This window comes from Zootermopsis nevadensis, unplaced genomic scaffold, assembly GCF_977971745.1.
Source record: "Zootermopsis nevadensis isolate Lab colony 2312 unplaced genomic scaffold, Znev_1.0 Znev_ptg000016l, whole genome shotgun sequence".
In the NCBI taxonomy this organism is placed as follows: domain Eukaryota; kingdom Metazoa; phylum Arthropoda; class Insecta; order Blattodea; family Termopsidae; genus Zootermopsis; species Zootermopsis nevadensis.
This window is the reverse complement of record NW_028259148.1, coordinates 3,706,898-3,726,376: the sequence shown is the minus strand read 5'-3', so window position 1 is coordinate 3,726,376 and position 19,479 is coordinate 3,706,898. Positions and strand designations below refer to the sequence as shown.

At 37.8% G+C, this 19,479-nt stretch overlaps 1 protein-coding gene across 5 annotated transcripts in view; it reads left to right on the top strand.

Annotated features, from left to right (window-relative positions):
• zip (myosin heavy chain 10) overlaps window positions 1-19,479 on the top strand; it is a 69,588-nt gene that overhangs the window by 36,353 nt on the left and 13,756 nt on the right. For 3 of the 5 annotated variants that reach the window (XR_002546336.2, XM_022082956.2, XM_022082954.2), the window contains exons 2-19: window positions 680-836; window positions 2,032-2,162; window positions 6,576-6,599; window positions 9,018-9,110; window positions 9,449-9,611; window positions 9,948-10,094; window positions 10,969-11,336; window positions 11,557-11,727; window positions 12,167-12,446; window positions 12,931-13,234; window positions 14,008-14,077; window positions 14,373-14,533; window positions 15,074-15,314; window positions 15,867-16,073; window positions 16,895-17,023; window positions 17,748-18,125; window positions 18,418-18,573; window positions 19,004-19,132. Coding sequence is in view for 4 of the 5 variants with exons in the window: in XM_022082956.2 (XP_021938648.1) it covers window positions 680-836; window positions 2,032-2,162; window positions 6,576-6,599; window positions 9,018-9,110; window positions 9,449-9,611; window positions 9,948-10,094; window positions 10,969-11,336; window positions 11,557-11,727; window positions 12,167-12,446; window positions 12,931-13,234; window positions 14,008-14,077; window positions 14,373-14,533; window positions 15,074-15,314; window positions 15,867-16,073; window positions 16,895-17,023; window positions 17,748-18,125; window positions 18,418-18,573; window positions 19,004-19,132 (3,309 nt within the window). In the remaining variant the exon portion in view is untranslated. The remainder of the gene's footprint in view (window positions 1-679; window positions 837-2,031; window positions 2,163-6,575; window positions 6,600-9,017; window positions 9,111-9,448; window positions 9,612-9,947; window positions 10,095-10,968; window positions 11,337-11,556; window positions 11,728-12,166; window positions 12,447-12,930; window positions 13,235-14,007; window positions 14,078-14,372; window positions 14,534-15,073; window positions 15,315-15,866; window positions 16,074-16,894; window positions 17,024-17,747; window positions 18,126-18,417; window positions 18,574-19,003; window positions 19,133-19,479) is intronic. The other 2 variants (XM_087349398.1, XM_022082955.2) reach the window with 1 other exon arrangement.

The following is a 19,479-nucleotide window of genomic DNA, read 5'->3' as shown; positions in this document are numbered from 1 at the left end:
TAATGTAATTTGTTTGGTGTAAAATTATTTCAGACGTAAAATTAATGCCTCAAGGTATCACAAAACTTCTGTGGTTAAGATGATATAATTGCGTCATATTGTGAAACAAATATTTAATTAATTATTCGGTTTTGTCCGTCTAATCACAATTATATTTAAAATTTACAAATAGGATAATTAAAATATCATTTGATGTTCCTCATCGAACAATCGATTTACATTTGGAACATCTTTTTACAACATGTTTCGGTTCCTATACGAACCATCTTCAGGTGTAAAAGTTAAAATTATAAGACTTGAGGTTCTCACAGCGGTGAATATGAAGATTTCTGTCTTCTGGGTTATTGCGCTGTGTAGTCTGGTCGATGTTAACCAACGTTTCAGAGGTCATACTGCCTCCGTCATCAGGGCGATTCATCGCCCTGATGACGGAGGCAGTATGACCTCTGAAACGTTGGTTAACATCGACCAGACTACACAGCGCAATAACCCAGAAGACAGAAATCTTAAAATTATAAACTTAAAACTTAATTACAATTTCTGTTGTGTAACTTTTTGGTGATGTTCACTTCTGTGGTTAAGGAAATTGGTTGTTCTGGTGCGTTTGTCTGATAAATGTTTTGTTTGTTCGTTGTCAATTTCTGAGCTTGTCTTACAGTGTGTTTCTTTTTTTATCTAGACATACTCTGGCCTCTTTTGTGTGGTGGTTAACCCATACAAACGGCTACCCATCTACACGGAAAAGATCATGGAACGATACAAGGGAATCAAACGACATGAAGTACCCCCGCACGTATTTGCCATCACCGACACTGCCTACCGCTCCATGTTACAAGGTGAGTTGACTTTGTCATCAGTGAGTCGTACTAAAGGTTGGTGGCTCGTTCCAGTTCTGGTTAAATTCAAACAGGAATTGTCATTTCTCCATCCTTAATTTTAATTTCCTTTTTATTTAATTTGCATCTGTTTTATACATTGTCATTACGTAATATATTAGCCAGCAAACTGTCTGAGGTGGACAGGATAAGATCAGGATTTCTGCAGTGGAGTGTACTGGATCATAGTCCACAGACCAGGAGAAAATCCGTGCAAGGGGAAGTCGTTTTTGGTGCGGTGCCCCGGGAATGTTACTTATCAGCTGGACTAGAGGGCTGCTATTGGTGGGAAGTGTGATACGTCAGAGTTTTACGCTACTACACAGACTGAAAACATCAAGCAGTTGAGCGTAGCGTGTAGTGAGCGCACTTTTAATGTGTTCTGAGGGTGTTGTGATAATATTCTAGATTAAATCGCTGTGCCTCTGTGAGGTAATGTTAAAGCTGTACCCATTAGAACACATGAAAGCCTGTCGTCTGTTGTTCGTTCAGTGGTTGTGGAACGAATGCTTTTAGGATCGGTCGTCACTCACCGCGAAATCTTGCGCATGCGCGTATATCGAATTCCTAGCAGGGATTTTCTCCTGATCTGTGGACTGTACTATGTGTGGTTGCTATGATCTTGGAGCTGCTATGTACTGGTGCTGTATGATGTACCAGACCTTGGAGAAGCAAGCCACTCCTTGCTTGAAACGTTCCCAGCCACCTCACTTCTGGCTCTACAAACTTTTTTTTTAACTCCTCTATTTCGTATTGATGCCATTGTTTGGTTAAGTATTTAGTACAGTCTGTGCTACCATATATACCTGACTATAAGATGTTTTTTTTGCAAATGAAAGAAAAGTATAATTATTAATTACACATGTAGCTCAGTCTAGTGACTGGCTATGGGCTGACGACTGGAGTTTTATCCCTGATGGCAGAGGATTTTTTCTTTAGCTCTGGGGCCCACCTAGCCTCTAGTGGCTACTGGGGTCCTTCCCTGGGGGTTAAAACATGGCTCAGTGCGGAGGTTAAAAATGACTCTCCCATGCAGTTTATTAGTTTGTTGAGGTGAGGAAGAGATTGCTATGAATTTTAAGGTAAAATTTCTTGAGCCCTTGTTTCACGTCAAGTGCAGCATTTATTACTTTAAATGTACTCTCTTTTTTGGCAGATCGCGAAGACCAGTCTATCCTTTGTACTGGAGAGTCAGGTGCTGGAAAGACAGAGAACACTAAGAAAGTTATTCAATACCTTGCTTATGTAGCGGCTTCAAAACCCAAAAGTTCACTCTCGCCACATACGGTAAGTCTTTTGCGTCGATTAAATTTGTATTTTAAGTATCGTCTTCGTAGTTCAGAGCTGCGTTCTTACGCACACTTTTTTTTAGTATTAAATATTTTATTCTAGTTAAGACTCGGATGGAAATGTAAAATATAGTGGTGCGTGGTGTATGTTAATATATTTATTTTCAGACGTTTTTAGCGGTGTGCTAACATTTTGCGGTAGTGTGTTAAAGAAATTAATGGCAACCAAGGAATCACGAAAGGTAGTTGCATGCACCATTTAGTGATAAGCTAAAATCTGGATGATGAAAGTTCATTCTGCGTCTTCTCGCGGCATGAGACTAATATGAGACGTAGTTGTCCGGAGAAACCACAGGTAAACGACTGTCCTGAGATATGTTACGTCACTTCATGATCTTGCATTTCTTGTTTATTGATGCTGAAGTTCAGTACCAGGAAGCATATCGTAGTCATGCCATAAAATTATTTTATCTGTCGTACTTCCCCCCCCCCCCCCCTAAATTTACGTACATTTGGTTCAGAAATTATTTATTCAAAAGATCGTACCGACATTTAGACAAGTTTTGTGCGATATTTGAGCACAATTGATCATGTACGAGGTGCGATCGGAAAGTTTCAAGACCGCGTATAAAAACCCGTACACTTATCTCAGGTATTAAATTCATCCATCACCCTCGAAGTAGTTCCCCTGGGAGTGAACACAACGATCCCAGCCCCGCTGCCAAGCCTGGAAGCATCCCTGGAAATCTTTCTTTGTCAGCCTGTCAAGCACCATCTGCGATTCTGCCTGAATCTCTTCTATCGTCTCAAATCTCCTTCCCTTTAGCTGAATTTTCATCTTTGGGAAGAGGAAGAAGTCACACGGAGCTTAGAAAGGAAGTTGGGGTCGGTTCTTGCAAGATCTTTGAGCTCCTGACAAACGAGAAGTCGATTCTGCTTCTGGTCCTCAGACAGGAGCCTTGGCACAAACTTGGCTGCGATGCGTCGCATGTGGAGTTCTTCCTTTAGAATCAGCTGACAGGTCCCATAACCTATCCCAACAATGTCGCACAAGTCGTTGATGGTACGACGTCGATCTTCGTGAATGGCCTGCCGAATCTTCGTAACATTTTCGGGCGTTGTGCTAGAAGATGGTCGTCCAGAACGCTCGTCATCATCGACAGAGGTTCGGCCATTTTTAAAACGTGAACGCCACACAAAAGTTTGTGCACGACCCATTGCGGACTCCCCAAATGCTTGCTTTAGCATTTCATAGGTTTCCGTAGCCGTTTTGGCGAGTCTTTGGCAAAATTTGATGCACACGCCATTCCGAAATCGCAGGAGGGTCGGTGTAATGCACTACCAAAACGCCCGTGACTAAGAAACAAATGCTAATTCGATGATGCCGGCTGGCACACTGATTCACTATGAATGTAGGCCGCATCCCCTAGCGGCAGAAGCTCATACTACATCCGGTTCGCCCGCTATTGACACAGTCTTGAAACTTTCCGATCGCACCTCGTATGTAGCTTTAAGTTTGATGGCAGTAAATGACGAACCGTTGGATTATGGCATGTGAAATTTTATACGTTATGTGTGATGTTTTCACATGTTCTGTGATTGGTATCCCCCCACGCCGCCACCCCTGTGTATGTGTACACGAACAAGCGAGAGATTGTTAGCGTGCCCCACTTCACTTCCGAGACTTCCGGCCAAATTTGGCGAAGCTGGATGCTGCGGAATGTAGTTATTTATTCGCTGGTTTGATCTAGTTTTCTCTGCAAGATGTTTGCTTGTCACTCACATGCGTTTAATATACGAGTAGTTAGAAATGGATGCTTCTCGTGTTTCTCCGGCCTTTGAAGCTCTTAAGTCACTGCAAGTATCGAGGTCAGGAACTGGCAGATTTCCTCTGATTTTTATCGTTGTAGTTCCGAGAAACGGAACCAGTGTTATTACGCAATGCTTAGCCATCGCCGTATGAAAGTACATTTACTTTAAAATCTTTTGAAGCAAACTGCCTTAGTTATAGCGTAATTTCAACTTCAACAAGAATCAATCGCATTTGAAACATAATGGCAAAATGTGAACTGATGTGATTACGTATTTACCCTGCGACCACCAGATTTCAGCTACAAAATACTTCCCTTTCGTCAGTTATTTCCTTTTGTTTAATGTTATGTAAAGGTTAATACCTGCAGAAGTACTTAAGTAATTATGAATTGGACTTTAATGGGATTTGTTAGTTGTCTCAGAGTTCTAATAACTTACGTATAATCTGCCTTACACCATCTCCAAGAATGTTGTACTTACGTCGTAAATAATACGTTTCTTTGTTAACTGCGTTTATAGTAAACATGGCTTTAAGAGACACGATAAATCTTATATAGGCGTTTTTTTGTAAAATGTTTACTTCTGAACATTTATAGCACGCTAGTGCATGTGTGAGAACGTCGGTAAACATCCTTATTGCTGCAGAGAGGTGTTTTCAGCTTTTGGTGAATGATTTCTGATTGGCAGCTTAATGAGACTGCTTTGTAATAAAATAGGAGGTTATCAAGTATATGGGTCACTGTTAATCAGTAATGAGCCGCTAATTCTTGGAATTGAAAATTAGTATTAAAGAAATCTGTTTTATGTCGTGTTGTAATATGTGATAAATCTTACCACATTGACGCAGAACGTAGAAGTGAAACCTCGATACTTTGTTTTTGATGGGAAAGATGTAAAAGTGCTTGTTTTATCCACTTTTAATTCCTGAAACAGCATAATTTATGCAGATGTACGTATATGATATTGTATTTAAAAGTTATATTAGATGTCTTGAAAGCATGCGTTGATATGAACTTAAAAGGCTTGCCATGATGGAAGATTTTAAGATTAATGTGATATGACCATGGATGCTTTGTAGTTACGTAAGCAGAGCACTTCTACTTTGAATGGTGGTTGTAGCGTTTGTAATGTTGAACTTATCTTCGCTGTGGACTCACTGTCATTCTACAATCAGTTTTCTGAAACATTATTTACTGTACTCTTCTTCTGTGATAAATTTTGTGCTGTTACGTATTACTTTGAGACAGGGAATCAACGAAATAAGTAACTGGAATGCTGGATCAAAAGCATGAGTACGTGTCTGTTAATTAGTAAAAGCTTTACCCACCACATAACATGCACATTTTCTGGCCTGAAACTTCTCATTTTAATAATAAATATATCTTAATTTTGTTCTTTCTGTGACTTCTCCACACATTGTGTACCATTTTTATCGTTATTTTTATCTCCACCCCCCGACCAATGACCACACCATTTTGTGAATTTCTTGTGTGCATCAATCTAAAAACCACTGAACAGATATTCACAAAATTATATTTTGGAAAGTTCTTCTAGAATTTGCAGACGGTAATAAAAGATGCTTTACACAAAGAACTTCTTGCGTTTCTATGAACAGCTCGAGCATAATTTGCCTAATATTTTTATTGAAATTATTGTAATTTTTTTAAGAATACAAAATGCTGTTACAAATGTAGAGTGGGAACATTTACATCATTAATAATGTATGTGTTATCACAAAAGGGTGTTCGAGTTGATTACTGTTTGCAAGTACATTGTATGTAAGATTTGAGGTTTTCACGGCGGTGAGTATGAAGATTTCTGTCTTCTGGGTTGTTGCGCTGTGTAGTCTGGTCGATGTTTACCAACGTTTCAGAAGTCATACTGCCTCCGTTATCAGGGCGATGAGTATGAAGATTTCTGTCTTCTGGGTTGTTGCACCGATAGTCTGGTCGATGTTAACCAACGTTTCGGAGGTCATACTGCGATCGCCCTGATGACAGGCAGTATGACCTCTGAAACGTTGGTTAACATCGACCAGACTACACAGCGCAACAACCCAGAAGACAGAAATCTTCATCGCCCTGATGACGGAGGCAGTATGACCTCTGAAACGTTGGTTAACATCGACCAGACTACGCAGCGCAACAACCCAGAAGACAGAAATCTTCAAGTACATTATACATTACACACTGTTGTATGAAAAATTTATGCACATTCCAGTTATATTTTCATTATTTCTCGATGTATTGCCATCTTAAAAAGTCCCCAGGAAATAAGTTGTCAGGTTTTATGGTTATGGGACTTGTAATTTGCAAATTAAGTACAGTTTCTAAATTCGTTGTATGTAGTACCACGTGGGAAAATGGTGTAGATGGCTCAAAGTTTGAATTTGCTGTAATTAAGCAGATAGATGGCCCCTGATGGAAGAGACTGCAGAAAACAGCATGGAGTTGATTGAGTCCATGGAATGGACGAATAGCAGATAAGTGCTGCTACAGTATCTTACCAGTAGTGTTGAATGCTGCATGTATATCATAATGCCTCTTGTTTACTTCTTTCTGTTGCATACGTTGGGTCGACCACTGCATGTCCTCTACAGGCACCCAGCCCGGCACTCATCATTGTAAGTACCGCTCTGTCTGGAACTTACTCTTGTGTAAGGCTGTAGTAGTAGAAGTGATATTAGGTGTTTGGATATGCGAGGCATGCGCTGCCTGTACAAATGAATGCCGAAAGGTTTTTGAAATTCAGATGAATTTCAGGAGAGGGGAATGATATTTTGATATTTTCGATCATATTAGATTTAATATTTTGTGCAGTATGGTATTTGTTTTCATTTTAGACACGAAAGAAGCAGATGTCTACACTTGCAATCATTTTTTAGTTTCAGAAAGATCTTGTCAAATTAAAAGAAAAATATCTTGCATGTTTCTGGTTTTGGATCTATGCTCCTTGGTAAAAATTGAAATGTGTCTAATAAACTGTTCGATGCTTTGTTGATTATTGGCCAATGGTTGAATGAATGAGTTCATCACACACCGAAGTGTGTGATGTTCCTTTGTTCTTCCTCATTTCGTTGGATTCAAATACATATTCGTGTATTTGGCCTTGTTGCCATCGCTCGAGCCCCTTTGTTCAATTTAGATACATTACTCATGAGGGCATGAATCTGGCACAAGTTCAGTCATAAAATGTAGATTTATCTGTTTACTTTTAATCCCAAGTAGCCTTGTCTTAATGTTTAGCTGTTATTTTTTTTTTAATGCTCATTGCGTATGAGACATTAGAGCTTGCACAGATGGTGGAAATAGATCCATTTCAACAACAAAGTATTGATTGTAAGATTTTAACTTTTCACAGTGGTGAGTATGAAGATTTCTGTCTTCTGGGTTGTTGCGCTGTGTAGTCTGGTCGATGTTAACGTTTCAGAGGTCATACTGCCTCTGTCATCAGGGTGATTCATCTCACCTCTGAAACGTTAGTTAACTTCTACGAGACTACACAGCACAACAACCCAGAAGACAGAAATCTGCGCAATACTTCGCCATTACAAAAATTAGATTTCTGGTTCTCGGAGCGACTATTATGAAGGTGACAGTCTTCTGGGTTGTTGCGCCTTGTAGTCTCGTAGAAGTTAACTAACGTTTCAGAGGTGAGATGAATCGCCCTGATGACGGAGGCAGTATGACCTCTGAAACGTTGACATCGACCAGACTACACAGCGCAACAACCCAGAAGACAGAAATCTTCAAACTATTAATTGTAGTAGCAGGTTAAATGTGACAATAAACCCTTATCTAAAGATGTCTTTTATGTTTTATTTTGTATTTAAGGTGTGGACAGCTTCCAATTTTTTGATTTTATGCATGATGCCTGCCTGTTCTTACATGTAATTGCAAAAGTTGCCATAATGACTTTTTCAACATTTAATGCACCAATGATATTTGTAGTGTTTTGTGGTTTATGTTTTGCTGGAAGTTTCTTTATGGTTGTTTCAAATGTACTTGTTGGAGAAGATGTCTTGTTATATCGTCTTTTTTAATCTTTTGCTGTCCAGAGTATGTGAAAAACTGTAACCGAAGGCTACATATAAAGTATCTCAGGGAACTTAGGTCATCTAGTGGTGTCATGTTCTTGGTAACATTATTCTTCAATATGGCAAATTAGACTTGAGAATTACACAAAATGACTTAGTACTGCCCCAGCACCCTTTCTGTCCGATAAATGAGATTGTAAAATTGCTGTTTCTACTTTGACATCAGGTAGATTAACTCGAGAGTTTTATTATCAGAAAATTGCTGTGTGCAATCCGTAAGATTATCTCGATAATTTTGTCGTTACATGAGATTGTGTGAAACATACATTTAAGAAACTTCTGTGATTAATTTATCTTCATATAAATGATGCACAAAGTTGCATGAGCAAAAGGACGCCAAGGCAACAACAAAGTAATATATTTTCCTTTCTTTTCCATGCTCTCAAATAGTCGAACCCAAATTTTGCGGTAGGTATTTGATGTTGTGCTGTGTAAATTTGGAATGTTTTTGTAAGTCAGCACTTGGAAAGTGTTTCCCAGTAGTAGAGCTTTGCAGTTTTGAATATTGCTTCTTCAAGCATCTGTAACAGGAGCTGAGCAGGTGGAAAAGTTACAGCGGTTTATATGAATCATCATTTTAATAGGCTTCGAGAAGTGCTTTCATGTAGCATAGAGGCATTTATTTAATCTTGTCGGAATGGCTGCCTTCCTCATGTAGAGTGAGTGTGTTCTCCAAGGAGAAGCTTAATTCTGCCTCCATAAAATGCCAAAATGCTATAGCGTTGCAGAATTAAAGAGTTGGCCTGTCGGCTGAAGTAGCCATTAAATGGATTATCGAGTTTTCAAGTGATTTCCCATAAAACAAATTAGAAGATAGTGCGATAATTTTATACAAACTAAATTAATCAAGGTTTATGCTGATAATGTTTAATATTTTTTGGCTTTTCCCGAAAGTTTATCAGGAATTGTGTTTGAGGTACGTACTAATTCATTCTTATCCTGCAGGGTGAATTGGAGCAGCAGCTTCTACAGGCCAACCCTATTCTGGAAGCATTTGGTAATGCCAAGACTGTTAAGAATGATAACTCTTCACGTTTTGTAAGTATATACATCATTGGAACTAAAGAAACTCAATTTTCCGTAGTAATACACAGTTATTCATAAGTTGTTTAACTCCAAGATTAAATATATATTAAATATTCCATTTTCTAATTGAGTATGAATATTTATGAGGTATTTTACATAATTTAGTGCATTGGATTTATAATAGTGAGATGTAATTTCTCTGTTTTACTGGAATTAAGGCAAGGTTCAAGCCCTGTAAACATAGAATGAACTAGTAGAATAGTTTTGTTTCTCAAATACTTAGGTTTTGTGTTTATATTTCAATATACCACATGTATTGTGTTAATAGGGACTTTTTTTTTCTTCCTCAGGGGAAATTTATCCGCATCAACTTTGATGCTTCTGGTTACATAGCAGGAGCAAACATTGAGACGTACTTACTGGAAAAATCTCGTGCCATACGTCAAGCCAAGGATGAACGAACGTTCCATATTTTCTACCAGCTTCTGGTTGGATCCTCTCCCGAGCAGAAAAGTAAGCCAGACAATTTCTTCTTTATTGTGGATGAGAGAGGATGTGAACTTTCATTATATTTGTCATCTTTAGTTTGGAAATTTTAATATTTTAATTAATATTTGTCTGCTACGATGTATTACTAGTTTAATGACTAAAGTTCTAAGTTTGTGGGAAGAGATAGCTGTCTGTGAACTTCATTTATCTGGAAAAACTTGCATATGGCTTAGAGAAATATGTGTTGTGGGTTTACTGTGAGCGAAAGTGATAATCTTTTCACTGTTTGTTAAAAATTTACAGAGAAGCAAAACTCCTTTGAATTTGGTTCTGTATCATATTGTTTTTATGTGCTTTCAGAGGAATTCATCCTGGAAGATCCAAAAACGTATGCATTCCTGTCCAGTGGGGGACACCTTCCTGTACCTGGTGTGGATGATATTGCAGAGTTCCAGGCCACCTGCAAAGCCATGTCTATCATGGGAATGACAAGTGATGACTTTTCTGGTGAATATAATATGAGTGTCTTTATATATTTTTTAATTATAAGATCTTTGTTGTGTTCAGACATATAACATGTTATGGTACAGGATATTTCATGATTAGTTGATAGGTACCTACATATGCAAAAACTATAAACATTTGTACTTATGACAGTATGTCACTATATGAGAAAAAAACTGAGACAGGCTATTGGAAGGTCAAGAAACATCAAGATTCAGACATGGATATGACATTTTTATGGCAATACAATGAAACTGATTTGAGGAAAGCAGTGAATCATTTAGAGTATTCATAAGGTTTGCTATAAAAACGGGTATGTAGTGCGGTATAATTACGAAAATTATCAGGGTGTTGAATTCATTAAATATGGATCTTTGTAATTATTTGGACGAATACTTATGGTGTGGTAAGATGCAAGGAAGGTAAGAGTTTACAGTACCTATAATAGAAATATTCAGGCATCTACTGAGATGTTGTTGGCATAATTTCTTTTTTTCCAGACGATACTTGCTGTGTATGTGAGAACGCTGTGTTCAATTCACATATCAGATAATACAGTCTCAGGCAATTGATAGATAGCCTTGGTAATTATGTATAGAAGCTACTTCTAATTAGTTTTAGGTAATTAGGACCCAAAGTAGAGAAGGTTTAGATAATTTCAGATGGAAAAGGAAGATTCATAACATGTCTAGAATAAACATGAGTAATAATATAAAGTGGAAGGAGTTTGTGAAGTGATGACCTGTAATAGTTGAAATGTCCAGCACTGAGAATAAAGTTTTGTTGTTCTGTTTTGCCTTACAGTTTCCATGTTTTCAGAAAATGAGGTATATTTTATTGTGCGCCTCTGGTTTTATTATATTTCTATTTCTTACAGCTATTTACCGCACGGTCTCAGCAGTGATGCTCTTTGGGAACATGAAGTTCAAGCAAGAGCGTAACTCTGACCAAGCTATATTGCCTGACAATACAATGGCACAGAAAATTGCCCATCTTTTGGGCTTGAGTGTCACAGAGATGACCAAGGCATTCCTCAGGCCACGCATCAAAGTTGGCCGTGACTTCGTTACCAAGGCCCAGACTAAAGAACAGGTGGAGTTTGCAGTGGAGGCTATTTCCAAAGCCTGCTATGAACGTATGTTCCGTTGGCTGGTGAACCGCATCAATCGATCACTTGATCGTACAAAACGGCAAGGAGCATCCTTCATTGGTATTCTAGATATGGCTGGTTTTGAAATATTTGAGGTGAGTTGCCATGTTTAGGTGTTTCCTTTTTCCCTTCTCTTTTTCTTCAACCACCATTTTCTTTGAGTTCATCTGCTTTTTTAGACTGTGGAGAAATTGTAGCAGAACACAGGCTGTTTAAAATTATGCATATTATTTTTTGCTGAAATTTTTTGTCTGTACATTAGCAGTTCTGCATAAATTAATGACTGTCCTTAATGTGCATTTTTTTCATCCACAGTTGAATTCGTTTGAGCAGCTTTGCATCAACTACACAAATGAAAAACTTCAGCAGCTCTTCAACCACACTATGTTCATTCTAGAGCAGGAAGAGTACCAGCGTGAAGGCATTGAGTGGAAGTTTATTGATTTCGGTCTTGATCTTCAGCCCACAATCGATCTTATTGACAAGGCAAGTCACTTATCATCATATCTGTCTTTTGTCTGTGGCAGTCATTTGCATTGATTTAAAAAATTAGTTCATGCCATAACGGAAGCACGTTACTTTGCCATTACAAAGATCTCATGGTTAATGAATTTTAAGGAAATAATTGCTGTTTACAATGAGATTCATATGAAACTCATATATGTAAAAATGAAGAATTACTGATCGTTAGTCATACGGTTGTCATTCGGCTTTAAAGTCAGTTGACATGTTTATATACAGTATGCCATGGAAGAATAGAATATTGTATTTGTATCGTATTTGCAAGGTGTATAATAAATATTTGCAGTACAGACATTAGGTGCTTTAAATGTCTTTAATAAAAAATGATGGTCACTTCCTGATTTCCAGATTAAAATTTTATGACATTTTCACACGAAGTAAATGTTTTTATCTTGTTTTATAGCCAATGGGCATTATGGCTCTGTTAGATGAGGAATGCTGGTTTCCTAAAGCTACTGACAAGTCGTTTGTGGAGAAGCTGGTTGGCGCTCACCATGTTCATCCTAAGTTCCTCAAGACAGACTTCCGTGGCGTAGCAGACTTCGCCGTCATTCATTATGCAGGTCGTGTGGACTATTCAGCGGCCAAGTGGCTCATGAAGAACATGGACCCTCTAAATGAGAATGTTGTCTCACTTCTGCAGGCTTCTCAGGATCCGTTTGTTGTATATATCTGGAAGGATGGTAAGCCAGTCATTTTGGCTTCGTATGTTAGTAGTGAAGTTGGAAAATGATTTGAAGAGATATTGTACGTAAGTCATCGTACATTAATTATAGTATTCTTCGTAATTATAATTTTGAGACGTAATCATAATTGGAATAATAATGTTAAGGAATATCAGAAATAATAGAATGTGAGGGTATGAACTGTATTCATCTGGCTCAGGATCTGGACCAGTGTCAGGCTGTGATACTTTAAGGAATCTCTGAGTATTGAAACAGGTAGGATATTTCTTTGACTAGCCGAATGTCTGTCAATTTCTGAAGAAAAATTCTGCTTAATGAATATATATACAAGGCCCCCTTGTGTGTGCGTATGTGTCTGTTTTGCACGTGTTCATATGTGCGTGGTTTGGGTGCCAATAAATAGTTGACTTCAGAATCAATAAAATGCAGTGTAATGTTAAGATGAGTATCATTGATTTTACAGTTGGTTTTATGTTTGCAGCTGAGATTGTGGGCATGGCACAGCAAGCCCTTACGGACACCCAGTTCGGTGCTAGGACTCGAAAGGGCATGTTCAGAACTGTATCACAACTGTATAAAGAGCAACTAGCCAAGCTTATGGTGACCCTTCGAAATACCAACCCTAACTTTGTGAGATGTATCATACCCAACCATGAGAAACGTGCCGGCAAGATTGATGCGCCACTTGTTCTTGACCAGCTGAGATGTAATGGTGTTCTTGAGGGTATTCGTATCTGCAGACAGGGCTTCCCTAACCGCATACCTTTCCAGGAATTCCGTCAAAGGTATAAGATTTTTGTAATCACAGTTTTTGCTTTGTGTATGAAGTAATTGTAAGAATAATATTTTTAGGTCTCTGCTTCGTCAAAATTGAATGCTCTCAGGTTACTTTTAATTTTCTGTTTAAGTTACTATGTGCTCTTGAAGCGAATTTAATACATTTTCATGCCATTTATGTTACCAAGTCCTCGTATACTTTCCATATGAATCAGTACTTCTGACAAGTTAGTTTTAAAGGGTTCCGACAATGATGTATTACAATCAGGATTACTAAATTCTTGGCTTAACGTTTATCCTTCATATACAGTAAAATACAAAGATAGCAACTGTTTTCCTGTAATGTTCTACTATAAAGATGTGTGGATTTTGAAGTTTCGTTATGCCATATTTTGTTTGAATCAGGTATTACAATATTTAAAATTTAAACATAATTAATTTCTGCACATGTAAATTTTTAAATAAATTGCGTGTAAATTTTTAATTTCAAGAAGAAATATATTGCAAAGTTTTTGATGGGGGTGGTATTTTCATGCACTTTATATTATTGACATTGTCATAGGCCAGCCGCGAAAGATTAAATTACAAGTTTATAGTAAGCGACTCTAAAATTTTGCCATTTTGTGGATGAGCTGTTGGTCATAGTACATTGGCAGCTTCTGTTCCATTGTGCATAATTGAATAAAATCTCCAAAGAACACAACATAAAATTATCTTCAAGTAAAACAAAAGTTATGCCTTTTAGAGACAAATACAATACACATTTTGAATTTTGTTTCAGATATGAGCTCCTTACTCCAAATGTTATTCCCAAAGGCTTTATGGATGGAAAAAAGGCCTGTGAAAAAATGGTAAATACAGCAATGTTTTGTTTACTTTTGTTTTAGTGTTAGAATGTGAATGAAAAATACTATGAACCCTAACTAAAAGGTTTCAAGGAACCACCCACTGTACTTAACTGACTGACAAATAAAACCCCCCACTTTTCCTAATACCAGGGTTTGGTTTAGTTTAGTTTAGTGGGGGGGTTTTCTCCTTGCTTGTACCTGGCAGTAGGTCTATGTCATTCTGGAACAGTACATTGACATCCTAAATGGTTCTTCTGTGTGATAAAGTATCTAATTTTATAATATTTAATTTATGCAGATTCATGCTTTGGAGCTAGATCCTAATCTGTATCGAGTTGGTCAGTCCAAGATCTTTTTCCGTGCCGGTGTGCTGGCACATTTGGAAGAGGAGCGAGATTATAAGATCACTGATCTTATTGTCAATTTTCAAGCATTTTGCCGTGGATTCTTGGCCAGGAGGTAAGGACAGTTTTTTCAGTTCGGTTTAATTTTCTTTTTGAGTTTTTAAAGATGAGTTTTGACACTATGAAACTGTTCTTGTATTTTTAGATTTTTATTCACTAATTAAAGTCATTCAGTTCCTGTGGAACTTAATTCCCGTGTGTGGGTATCAAATTATGACCGCATGATGTCATTCCTTCTGCCTGTGTGAAATGCCAGGGATTTTAAGTTTGGCCACTGCAGAAACATCAGTTTCCTTTGTAATTTATTCATTTAGAGGTTTTGTTGTTTTTAAATGCATTTCAGTGTATCACTTCTATTGTCTGTTTTATGTGTTGGAGTGTCAAACTGTACGCAGCTCCCTAACCTGTATGAAAAAGGAGATACACTTAGAAATTTTCCAGGTGTTCAGGAAATTTTGTAACTTAAGTTATACCACAGAACAGGACACTAATATTCTGAAGCAAGAATGTATGGAGTTTCACTGTTTTGCATTTGGGCTGTTTGCTTTTCTTGATGCCTTAATGCCTACATTTCACATCCCTTGTTGTTCGCTAGAAACTTCCACAAACGCACGCAGCAGTTGAATGCAATTCGCATCATTCAGCGCAACTGTGCAGCGTATCTGAAACTGCGTAACTGGCAGTGGTGGCGACTTTACACTAAGGTGAAGCCTCTGCTAGAGGTGACTAAACAGGAGGAGAAACTGACACAGAAAGAGGACGAGTTGAAACAAGTGAAAGAGAAACTTGACACCCAGGTGCGGTCATCTCAGGAGCACGAGAGGAAATTGCAGCAGGTGAGAACAATTCTCAGGTTTAAAAGTTCTGTATCTTGGAGTTTTCCAATTTTTGTAGGTTCCACATTCTCACACTTTATGACTGTAGATAATTTTAGACATCGTAGAATTCTTTCCTTCCATTTTATTTTTAAATTACTTTTAATCACTGTTTTTTATATGGAATTCTGTGAATTAGGTGTATTGGCCATAATGTTCACCCGATTTTTGTATATTTCCCTTCAGTTATGTTTGTGTTAAGTGAAGCTTTTGCGGATACCGAAGTTGATGAAAGACTCTCAGATTGCAAGCTTGTCAGGTGGCTGAATGGTGAATGAACCATATCTTCTGCCAACGTAATGTAACCCAAGAGTCTTTCATCGTCATCTTGTATTACAATTACAGACTTGTGTCGATGATCACTTTGAGATTTCATAATTATTCATATAAAAGCGAATTTAGTGATCCATATTATCTAAGATTGTCTTATGTGAATCAGGCTTGTTTATATTCATGCTATGAACATGGTTAATTTCATTGTTGAGCAGTTGGTATTTCTTTCCCCCATCGTAGGCTGTTGAGGAGAAGATAACTCTACAGGAGCAACTTCAGGCTGAAGTGGAACTCTGTGCAGAAGCCGAGGAGATGCGAGCAAGGCTGGCGGCCCGTAAGCAGGAATTGGAGGAGATCTTGCATGATCTGGAAGCTCGTATTGAAGAAGAGGAGGAGCGATCCAACACTTTAACTGCAGAGAAAAAGAAATTGCAGCTCAATATACAGGTAATACTCCGAGGGTAGCCTATTTTATGATTTTTTTTTCTCTCTCTCTCTCGAGAAACAGTAGAATTTTGTAGGTGTCGTAATAGCATCCTCCAGGGTTGGATGTACAATAAGGAGAGATAATATTGCTTCACAGTGATCAATCCAGTACTTTGACATTGCAGGTGACAACATTTTTGCTGAACACACAATGTGTAGTAAGAAATTTAAGTACAGAATTGCTATCTGGTCTGAAACTTATTTGTGGTAATTTAGTGGATTAGTTACTGAGGATATCATTTGACATTTTTAGGGCATAAACAAAATGTAGACTTTTTATAGCTTCTGCGTTTCAAGGTGCTTAACGTTTTACAGTGTCAGATTTTTGACATGTTGGGCTTTCTGAAACACTGGCATTGGCTTAGGATGCAAAAAAAGTAAATTTATTTGAGACTAATTATTTGACTCAGGTCATTGTGCGTCTTATGACTTTTGTTTTTATTTGACTTTGGATTTGTAGTGATGATTTTGTGAAATTTAAGGGGGGAGTCCTTTCCGGGGGAATTATGTGGGCCTGTGATCAGCAGAAGAGCTCAAGTCAAGGGGGAAGGTGTTCAGTATATTGTGATACAACCATAAACTTCCATTTTTATGGTGTAAATTTAATGGGGGTTTTTATGTACCTTAAAAGATAATTCAGTGTCCATTTTTTTAATTTATTACTTTCTTGAACTTTGTGTGGCCTGGATGTGAGTAAAGTTACTAGAAACACACGTAATTTTGTTCTAAAATAGCATCAGCTTGTAGCTTTATATTTCTTTAAGTTATAAATATGTGTACAGGACCTGGAAGAGCAGCTAGAAGAGGAGGAAGCAGCAAGACAGAAACTTCAGCTGGAGAAGGTGCAGTGTGATGCCAAGATCAAGAAACTGGAGGAAGATTACGCACTCAGTGAAGATACAAACCAGAAGGTAGACATATGTGGACATTATTTCCCAGTCATCACTCAACGTACATTAACTCCTTGTTGACAAAGTTCAACTATAAGATTTCTACATGAGAATTGAAAGTTCGTTTTCCCCTCGCACCTTTTGGAAATCCCTGGGCTTAAATTCTGTTTACTTAGAAGAGTTTTATTGCGTATGTAATAAATTGTTTTACAGTATCCAGCGTTGAACCTTTTTCAAAATTACCAACTTCATATTCTAAAAGTTCATGCATTATCAGCCAGATGGGTTGACTCAGTCTCATCTTGAAATGGTAGTGTCGCCCCCTCCCCCTTTGTATCCCTCTGAATCATTTCTCCATTTTTCACTGAGTTTCCTCACTTTCTTTCTTTCCCTGTTCTGAATAATTCAAACATTCAACCACATCAGGAGCAGTTTATTATAACGCAAGACACATATCGTCTTGTTTTCTGAAGTTATAATTTATTAACATGTCCGTGGAGTTTTCCAGCCAAAAGAATGAGATATTGGAATTACATTAATATATTGTCAGTATATTTAAATTCTTTATTTACTTCATTGTTTCTTTTAATTAATCAATCCTTTATTTCTTGGTTTAGAATGATTTAAGTATGAGGTCCTGCAGAAATACTGGTATAAGATGCCAGTACATATATAATTCTCTGTTAACATCGTAGTACATTTAAGAGAAAGATGACTGAAGTGATAATTATTTTTGTTACTGTAGCTTCTGAAAGAGAAGAAACTGCTCGAGGAGCGTTCAGCGGACTTGTCACAGACCCTCGCTGAAGAAGAAGAGAAAGCAAAACATCTAGCGAAGTTGAAGACCAAGCATGAAGCGACAATTGCCGACCTAGAGGAGAGGCTGCTGCGGGATCAGCAACAGAGACAAGAGATGGACCGCAGTAAGCGAAAAGTGGAAACTGAAGTCAGTGACCTCAAAGAGCAGTTGAACGAGCGTCGTCTCCAAGTTGAGGAACTGCAGCTTCAACTTGGAAAGCGTGAAGAAGAGCTTACACAAGCCCTCATGAAGATAGATGAGGAAGGTGCTGGCAAGGCTCAGTCACAGAAAGCTCTTCGCGAACTTGAGTCCCAGTTGACTGAGGTGAGCAGGTTTTCAGTTGTACATACGTTACATTTTTAAATTTAATCCAGTGATACAAAGAAGATTTTTGTACATACAGATATTTAGTGCATTTCTGTTCTTATTCTAATAAGTACCTTTTTACATGGAACAGAGCCCTTTATGAATGCATTGTTTTAGGAAATCCTGGTTTGTGATACCTTGAGTGATTTCTTCAGCACTTTTTATTTTGAATTTGTTCTTCAGTAACATGAGTATGGAAAATGGGTGGTTATTACTCCATAGTCATTACATTTTGCTGTCTTGTGTACAGATTCAAGAAGATTTAGAAGCTGAGAAAATAGCTCGCAGCAAGGCAGAGAAACAAAAGCGGGACTTAAATGAAGAACTGGAGGCACTAAAAAATGAACTTCTGGATTCCCTGGACACAACGGCGGCACAGCAGGAGCTGCGTACCAAACGGGAACAGGTACAAACACTATTTGGAAGAGTAGACCATGTCTGTTGCACACAAGAGTGTTACAGATGGAAATTCCCTTTTAGCCTTGAGCTTAAATGAAGAATGCATTGTGAACATGTTCTTGTTTGTTTCCCCATCCCATTTTTCAGCTGAGCGTTAAATTTAGTGTGAACGTTATGGAAACAGGTTTTCACATTTTTCCCTTTGTTGCTCACGCTGCGATACTACCTTAAATTTGGTGATGATTAATCACTTTCATATCTTTTGCAGTTCATTAATCATCCTATCATTTGATGCTGCGTAGTCCGAGCTACTGGTAGCTTTGTTAAATAAATACAATTCTTAAGTTTAAGATTTAAGTGGAAGGAATTGCTTGAAGGATAAAGTGCTTCAGGGTCCTTAGACAAGATATTTTTAATGGGTGTTGTTATATTTTCAGGAACTAGCCACCCTGAAGAAGAGTCTTGAAGAAGATGCTGCAACACATGAGACATCTATAGCAGAAATGAGGCACAAGTACAGCCAGGATTTGGCCCTCATCAATGAACAGATGGAGTCTATTAAGAAGGTAAGATGGATTGTGTGGCATTGCTGTAAAGGGTTTTTTTTATTACCACTGCTTGTAGCATTTCTCAGAGGGTTGTCTTCAGCAGACTGAAAAAACTGAAATCATGGTATTTCTCGTTGTCATGTGTAATAATTTTCTGCGTCAGAAACTTGTATAGGTCTTTGCCAAATGTAACTTGTGTGTGCGGAGAGAATATTTGCCATGAAATGAGATGTCACATTTTAAAGTAAAATTTCTAACATCTATTTAACTGCTTGTAAAACCTTTTGCCATACATTTACCATTTAGCATTTTGACTTTAATATGATATATTTAATGTAAAGGATGTTGTTACATGTTGTCTAATC